Below are 9,168 nucleotides of genomic sequence, written 5' to 3'. Positions count from 1 at the left end.
AATATGGGCGGATACTAACAAGTGTTTGAAGGGATATATATATATTCAGGTGGTGAATCCAAGCTTAGAAGTGGATATAAAAAGAGAAAGCACACGCTAAGGATCGAACCCACAAGAATGCTTTTGAAAGTTGTGAAGGTATCTTTGCCTCCAATGATGGTAACATTAAGCATGAACAGGTAATGAACATCATTAACCAGAGCAAGAGAGGCGGGTTGCATCATCTCTAGTGTTGTTGATGAACTATGGGAAATAATGGTTTTGGCCAGAGTATGAGTTGTATAAAGAGGTATGTAGAGGCCAGGATGTTGAATGAATGCCTTTTGCCTTCTGATAGTGTTGTTCAGTTGTTTTTAACGTGAAAGAGGGTGACTGGAGGCGGATTAGGCTCTACTGTTTTTTGTCCAACTCTGTAAAGATGAGGATTTGTTCTAAAATATAAGTCTTGTTCATGCCCTTGGGTCTGGTGTTTTGGTGTGTTTGTATGCGTGTGTGGAAGTGTGGCACCCTATAAAGGCGTAAACAGCTTTACCCCTTCCGTGCCATCAACGGTGTACCGTCAAAGTGTGCTGGTCAGTGGTCTGCATGGGCCTAAGGAAAGGTACGGTGGCGGTGCACAGGCAAAGGAGTGGTACGCATGTACCCTTTTGGTCAGAGGTAGCATATGGATGTCCACATGGCGGTGCATGTGGACCATATAGTGGATGGTCGGCCTTTGGTTCTTGTGCGGCCATTGTACGGGTGCCGTGGTGAGTGTGTATGGTCATTTTTGGGGTGGGTTTCCCAAATTTGGGGCATTGGCCTCGATTTGCGTGCCAGACCACCTGGTGGGTGAAAATGTTTTTCGGTGAAAATGTTCGGGATGTTCCCTTGGTCATTGGGATGCAAACCGTTCGTGAATCGGATGCCCAGTCCTGCATTTATTAAGGTTTAAAGGTCCTTGTTTCTTAACTAAAAAATAACTAAAATTTACGTATAAGTTTGATCCGGTGTCTCTTTTGGATGCTGTAAAATCCTATATTAGGGCAAAATCGTGCGCAGAATTCAAATTTGGACTTGAAATTTGAAGATTCTAAGTAGAAATGGCTCGTTTAATAAAATCACTGATTTTTACACCATAAAAACTCATAAATTCATATATTACTTGGATATTTTTTAATTAATGAAGATGGGCATGTTACGTCCTTCCCCCCTTAAAGAACTCAAGATGTCCTCATCTCGTCATGAATTGGAGATAATCCTTTAAGAGTGTAGCTTGATCTTCCCAAGTTGCATCCTCTTCAGGGGTAATCTTTCCACTGTACTAGATGTTCTACAAGAGTTCTATTTCGGAGTTGCCTTTCTCTAGAATCTATGATCCTACTGGGCGGTAATTCAAGGACTCCTTAAGTAGGGATTACAACTTTTTCATCATCAAGAATATGATCGAGACTGGATACATAAGGTTTTAACAAACTTAAATGAAATACATTGTGGATTTTGATATGGGTTGGGAGGTGGAGTTTATAGATACTTTTACCTAGACACTTGATAACTGTGTAGGGACCACAATACCTAGGGCTGAGCTTCTATATTTCCCAAGTGATAGAGAACTTCATTTGGGTCGCACTCGTAGAAGAACTTTGTCTCCTTTCTTGAAGATTCTTTTAGACCTCTTGGTGTCAGCATGATGCTTTTGCCAATCTTGATTAGCTTTAATATCCTTTTGGATTGCCTTGGTCTGTTCCTCCATCTCTTTGAGCATTTTCCTGGATGCCTCAACTCTTATGATCGGATCAGAGAAATACTTGTTGAATTCGACTATCTTTAACCCTGCTTTCCCTATTTCTTGACCTATTTTTGCTCTAGCTCATGATTCCTTGTAGCCAAGGGTGGGCTTGACGTTCCTCTTGAATTAGGGGACCTCTTCTTGATTAACATGGAAAGACTCATGTGCTTCTCATCAACACTTTCCATATATAAAAGAAAACTTTATCATAGTGTCTGGCTATAATTATGGCTTCTGAAATAAAGGATGGTTTTGCACTCTTGACGAGGTTATTTCAAAGGTAGATTAAGCTTCCAAATGAATTGATGGAGAAGGGTTACCTCATCCATCTCTGGAGATAATCGAAGAAGGTTAGCAAGATTTTGGTGGTATCCTTCCAGGGTCTTCCCTTCTTGGGTTAGCTCCAAAACTTCATTCATTTTATCCTCTCAAAATCCTGGAGGACAAAACCTTTTACGAAGGTGTGCTTTCATGGCATCCCATAACTGATTCTGGTTCCAGTGGTTGGATTGACAACAGTGCTTCCAACTAATTCGGCATTTCTTATGATTTTTAGATGAGCAAGGATGAACTATCAAATACTTATCATAGCTTCACATCTAAAGGCACTCAAGATTAATACATATGAGATCTTCATTTTTGAGAATTACACATTTGGTGCCTTCGAATTGACACATCCAAAGATTATCACGATTAACATGTCTGAGATGATTAGTTTTTTAAAAATTACACATCTAGTATCTTGGGATTAACACATCTAAGAGCATGATCCTCTGAGAATTACACATCCGAAGTTAGACCTATGTTTGTCTGAGATGGGTTCAAGATCTTGGATGATAGTCCTAGTGTAAAGCATCCAATGGATGGCATTCATACGTTAACTAATCAAACCTTCATGGAGTTATAATCTTAATAATTTATAATATGCAAAATCAGTCTCTCACTAGTTTCTTAATTTGATCACCCAATGTTTTTTCTCAAAAGGTTTCCTTCCCAATCTTATTTCTCAAATTTATTGTACAAATATCTTGCGTGTTTCCCCCCAAGATACAAGCTTAATTTCATAGGATTATTGTCTTAACATGTAAGGATATTCAAATCACTTCTATGACCAGTAGAGATGATTGATTCATCCTCATATGATAAACAATCACTTGTTTTAATCCTTTGACAATTAACCTTTGAAAAACAAATCTAGGATATAAGATCGGCTCTGATACCATTTGTAAGGTCCCCCCCTTCCAAAATAGGGGAAACACTTAAGATAGTCCACTAAGTCTTAACTTGAGAAAATATCCTACTCATCGACACCTTGACCATGTGGAGATTCAAGGATATGATTCATAGGCAAGACCTAGTCCTATCGCGTAGGGGGAGTGTGGTCTTCTAAAAATCAAAACACCCATAGGGTAATTGATCATAATTTGGGCAACTATTGGTCTTGATTCCTAGAGATCACTTTTTTTCTCATCCGTGCAAGGCACAGCCACCACTGGCCTAGTCTTCTAGAATAGAATTGTCCAAGAACCTATTTATCTAGTACGAGTGTGAGTATAAGTGAGAGCAAGAAGCTCATGGGTGCTCAAGAAGTACGAGCTCCACCAATTCCTACATATTGGATTGCATAAGGAGTCTAGTACATTATTTGGAATTAACTAATTTATCCTAATGAATATGCTCCACTACTCAATTAAATTCTAGCACTAACTTGCAATCCTCATGCAAGATTAATGCACTCTTGATATCCAAGTTGATTATTGGTGCATGGATTGCATGAGGAGTCTAGTACATTATTTGTAGTTAATTAATTAATTTGAGTGAATATGCTCCACTACTCAATCGAATTTCCAACATTAACTTGCAATCATCATGCAAGATTAATGCATTTTTGAGGTCCAAGCATTAAGTATTCGAACAAATATTTGAATGCTATTCAACCTTGGACTTCGCTTAAGCACTTATTCCCTATGATATTGCAAAGACTCTAGAATTCATATAGAAGCTTTGATTAAATAAAATCACATGGGGCTTGTTTTACTGGACTACACATTTCCTCTTACCGAATCATAGACAAAAAGAGCTATATAATAGAGAACCCATATATTAACTCTTTATCTAGAGGTGTATGAGTGCCTACACTAATGCACTCGACAATTGTGCATGACGGGTGCTACAAGGCTTTCCTACATTACTAATGAGCAAATTAACAAAAACCAACTATAACACTATGTTGGGCCACTCGAGCTAATGGATGACCACCTTTACCAAGTGAGCTCATGTGCCATGCCAATGGAAGACCCATGCAAGGAGCTCCAAGAAGAGTCTATGTGCACTGGGCACATGTGTGAGAACATTGAGATTCTACAAGTTGGCAAGAAGAGAATCAACGCTAAATTAGTTACAATACTTGTGCATTTAATATTATACATTTCACATGTCATATTGCGGACTCGCAAAATCAATCAACCACCATGTAATCCAATTTCTAGTGCATAATAGGGGAGCTACCTACACATATGATGAAAATGAGGACATCTTAGTTGGGGCATGCCAAATCAAGAAAAACAAAGGACCATATCTTACAATGAAATCCACGAGGGTTGGCGAGAAGGTTGAGGGTGTGCAGCATGTGCATGTAAAAAATATCCATACATAAGTGTTCTATGTCAATGCGCTTGTATATGCTCATAAGCTCTCACAAATGCCTAACTTGGCGAGACCTACATCAAGAAGGGTACACATCTACTCAGAATATGTTTTGCATAAAGTCAACATCAAATTTTTACAGACTATATCCTACCTAGTACTTTCTGAATTCTCTAAAATAAATTCACATTAAAATGGTTCAAAATGGCCGCTAAACTAACATGCATGCTCTACCAAGCTGTAGAATTGTCTATGCCTTTGAGCTTTTTAACTCACATAATATACAAAAAAATTAAACTCAATAACGTCTCAATATATATTTTAAGATATTTCCTTTAAAATTCCATCACAGAATGCAACATGGCTGTTAAAACTTTCATGCATGTGATGCTGTATTTTGTGCATATAATTCTGTTAGAAATAAAAAATGTCTTGTGTATGTATAGTAGAAGTAAAGAGGTTCACAAAGCCATTTTAAAGAAATTATCGATGTTTTCATCAATCATGATCACCCAAGAAATTAGCAAGGGTTTGTAAGCCCTAATCAAAGAAACCAGCGAGGGTTTATAAGCCCTAGTCGAAGCTAGTCAAACTGTCGGTGCTCTTATCTGAGAAAAATAATATCGAGAAAATACTAAGGAAACAATATCGAGGTTTATTTTGAGGGAATAGTATCAAGGTTAATACTCAAGGGCAAAACAGAACTAAGTAAAGAGTGTATCACCAAAAACCATGGTATTTCTCCATTTTATTATAGTGAGACTATGTGTGTAGATCTTAATATATAAAGACTTGGATGCAAAAAACCCAAATTTCACATTGATTCTCTCCCACTTTACAAATGAGCTCTGGACATGTATCACTCAATCGCTCGCATCATAAAAAAATCACTGGTTCACAATGGGGGCTTCCCGACATTACTAAAACGAGCAAATTCTTAGCAAAAAGTAACTAGAACACTATGTTGGGGCACTCTCACTAGTGGACGACCGCCTTTGCCAAGTAAGCTCATATGGCATGCCAATGGAAGACTGACACAAGGAGCTCCAATAAGACTCTATGTGCACTGGGCACATGTGTGGGAACATTGAGATTATGCGAGTTGGCTAGAAGAGAATCAAAGCTAAATGAGTGGCAATCCTTGTGCATTTAATATTTTATACATTTCACATGTGGTATTGCCCACTCGCAAAATCAATCAACCACCATGTAATCCAATCTAGTGCATAATAGGGGAGCTACCTACACATATGAAAATGAGGGCATCCTAGTTGGAACATGCCAAATCAAGAAAAAGAGAGGACCATACCCTTGGGTGGCCCTCTTTCCGTGAGCCCGGTTTGTTTATTATAGAAGCAAAGCAACGTCGACTCGAACCGCGGGCGTCTCAGCCGACTACTAATATCTTAGCGCTCTATAAATTAATGGGCGCAATGTGCGTTCCATTTGTAGGCCGTCGTCTCACTATAAGCTCATCTCATCTACACGACACGATCATGGCACACCTAAGAAGCTGCACGCAGCAGATGCTGCTTGTGTCGCTGCTCCTCCTCCTCAGCAGCGGCGCTTCTCCAAGTACGTAATAATATATTACGTGCTAAGAAGCTAGACGTCCTTTTCATTGTCGTGCTCTCTGCGTTATTTAGAATATCATCTAATAGCTTGTTGATCTGCCAGTACAGTAGGGTGAAGAAGATCTAGATATATAGATAGATCTTCTGCTGCGATTAGGGCGATGAATAATCTTTGTTATTGTCTGTACTGCTGCGATTAGGGCGATTAATAATCTTTGTTATTGTCTGTACTGCGTTATTATAACTACAGCTGCAGCTGCTGCTGCTGCGATTAGGGCGATTAATAATCTTTTTTTAGTAGTGCACGCTTGTACTACTACTACCTGGACTACTGCGGTCTGATGCTCGCCTGTTGATCATCATGAGCATCATTGATATATATATAATAGGATGATGGTAAAATATTGCAGGTTTTGCCTGGCCAAATGCCCAGGAAATCGAAATGAACAGCCTGATGAAGTTCAAGCAGGGCCTCCAGGATCCCCAGCACGTGCTGGACAGCTGGACTCTCGACGATATGCCGAATGCGTGCGGGGTCTGGAGCGGCGTGGAATGCGATGGGGACTACAGAGTCACGTCCTTGTACGCATCATGAAGCACTCTCTCTCTCTCTCTCTCTCTCTCTCTCTCTCTCTCTCTCATTCAATCAAATATGTGATCTTTTCTTTCTGGGGGGGGCTTTCTTTTTTTTGCAGGATGCTCCCTGGCTACGCGCTCTCTGGGCCTCTTGTCCCAGAGCTCGCCCAGCTCACCCGCTTGCAATATCTGTACGTTTCCTGCATATTGTTCACAATTACAGCATGGTCCTTGGTTATTAGGCCAGCTGAATATATGCTTAAACGGCCGGGTGATATATATCCGTTAGCTGTTACACTCTCATTTTTATCTATTGCATTAACGCACGCTCGCTCGCCTCCTGATCATCGCCGCATGCATACAGGGACTTTGCACAAAACTCTCTCACAGGGCCCATTCCCATGGAGCTCGGCAGTCTGAGCAGCATGCTGGGCGTTTCTCTCCAATTTAACCAGCTCTCCGGCACCATACCAGCAGAGCTCGGAAACCTCTCGGCGATCACCGCCCTGTAAGTCTTATAATACCCTTTCGTGTGTGCTAAAACCCAAATGTAACAATACTGACGCTTCAAGCATGTCTGGTGTTTGGCCGCCGCCAGTTTTCTGCACGGCAACAAGCTCACGGGAAGGATTCCGAATACCCTCTCCAACCTTTCGCAGTTACGTAACCTGTAAGTATGGATACACCCGCGTGATCTGTCCTGTAATTTCCGACTTCTTGTCCTGCTTGCTTCATGCGCATTGGCTTGCTTTAATTTCCCAGGCAGCTCGGGCTTAACCAATTGACAGGCCCCATTCCGGATGGCCTCGACCGCTTCCCCGCAGCTAGGTGAGAATCCTCCCTAGCATCCTCACTTTTTATGACAATGTTCCCTTCCAATATCGATAAGCCTGCTCATGACCATCGGATGGATATGGGTGTTCTGTTGCAGTTTTGCAGGGAATCCAGGGCTCTGTGGAAAACCCCTCGGCATACCATGCCCTAGTCCTTCAGCAGCACGCTAGACTAGAGTACTGCTTCGCTAAGTAGTCGCCAATTTAGCTTGCTGGCGACCTCCTCTTAATTTTGGAGTGCTCATCACTACACTTATATGGGATGTAGCTTTTTCTTTTCCCCCCCTTTTGGGCTTATATCAAATGACTCCCAACTTTGGTGTTCATGTTAACTCATTCTTAGCATCCCTCATTTTAAACTACAATAATGATCCTCAAGAGAGGATCCCAAGTCTAGCCTATGGGCATAAGGAATTTCATGCACACCCTCACCCACCTGTACCATAAGGGGGTTCCAACAACATTGGTATTTTGATACGTGACGATGTCATATAACTTCACAATTCACAAAGGTGTGGTAGAAACTCATAATCTCTCTATAGAGTCCACTACAATGAATCATAAATCTCTCTCTAGGGTCCACTAAAATGAATCATAAATGTTGGAGTCGAAGTGTTATGTGGGATGCTTCAATAACGTTTCTAATCTACTTCTTCTCTCTCCCCACAAAAGCTACTCATAAATGTTGGAGTCGAACTGTTATGTGGGATGCTTCAATAACGTTTCTAATCTACTTCTCTCTCCCCACAAAGGTGTGGTAGAAACTCATAATCTCTCTATAGAGTCCACTAAAATGAATCATAAATGTTGGAGTCGAAGTGTTATGTGGGATGCTTCAAGAACGTTTCTTCCATAGTATCCATCCTCTCGACATCATGTACACGTTGGGCCACACACTCTCATGACTCGAGCAAGTCATGAATCACAACGGGAAAAAAACAAAAGTGAGCCAAAAATTTCAACTTTTCACGGCGGCCATTGATGTGGGAGATGTGCTTTGTAAGTTATTTAAATGTTCCTAGGTCTCAAGCTCCCAATCATATGTAAGCAAAAATGGTTGATCATTGCTCTCAATAAGGGGATTGAATCTCAATCCACCCACCCATCACATCCTTAGCACCAAAGCATTTTCTTTTGGTAAACCATGATTGCAAACCCTCACATTGATCTATAAGGTGTGCCCAATCTCAATCTAGTAGGCCATTTCATCCTTAGATTTGTAACATCTTTTTATTAAAGATGATCATAGGTGTACTAGTGAAGACTATTGTAACATTCTTTTATTAAAGATGATTTTAGGTGTACAAGTAAAGACTACTATAAACCCACCTTCTTCTCCTATAATATATGTGATGTCCTCTTTCTAACAAATAATGTATTCATCTCTTTCCAGGTGTACCAATAGAGACTACTATAACTCCATATCGAGTCTCCTACAATATATGCAATATATCGAGTCTCCCTAGTTTACTCCTACTATAACTCCTACTATAACTCCATATCGAGTCTCCTACAATATATGCAAATAATGTGTTCATCTCTTTCCAGGTGTACCAATAGAGACTACTATAACTCCATATCGAGTCTCCTACAATATATGCAATATAGAGACTTTCTTAGGAATTTGAGAAGTCAACAAAATTAGTAATATGGAATATATGGAGTTCATGGGCACCAATTCTTGACAATTCTATGCTTCTTCTATGTGCCAACAATGATACGATTATCCGCTCTTAATCACCTAATCATTGCATTCTACTAACTATCAAGC

General features: G+C 40.3%; 1 protein-coding gene across 1 annotated transcript; it reads left to right on the top strand.

The window, feature by feature from the left end:
* Positions 1-5,843: 5,843 nt before the first annotated feature.
* LOC147618483 (uncharacterized) lies at positions 5,844-7,883 on the top strand. The gene is made up of 7 exons (XM_086775169.1): positions 5,844-5,989; positions 6,399-6,570; positions 6,684-6,755; positions 6,929-7,072; positions 7,163-7,234; positions 7,327-7,392; positions 7,496-7,883. Exons 1-7 carry the CDS (start codon positions 5,848-5,850, stop codon positions 7,566-7,568), a joined length of 741 nt encoding a protein of 246 aa, XP_086631295.1. The 5' UTR covers positions 5,844-5,847; the 3' UTR covers positions 7,569-7,883.
* The last annotated feature ends 1,285 nt before the right edge of the window (positions 7,884-9,168 follow it).

This window comes from Cibotium barometz, chromosome 35 (genome assembly GCF_041138505.1).
Source record: "Cibotium barometz isolate CiBa-2024 chromosome 35, ASM4113850v1, whole genome shotgun sequence".
Lineage (NCBI taxonomy): Eukaryota > Viridiplantae > Streptophyta > Polypodiopsida > Cyatheales > Cibotiaceae > Cibotium > Cibotium barometz.
Note: the sequence above shows the minus strand (reverse complement) of the source record. Positions and strands in the feature narration are given on the sequence as shown.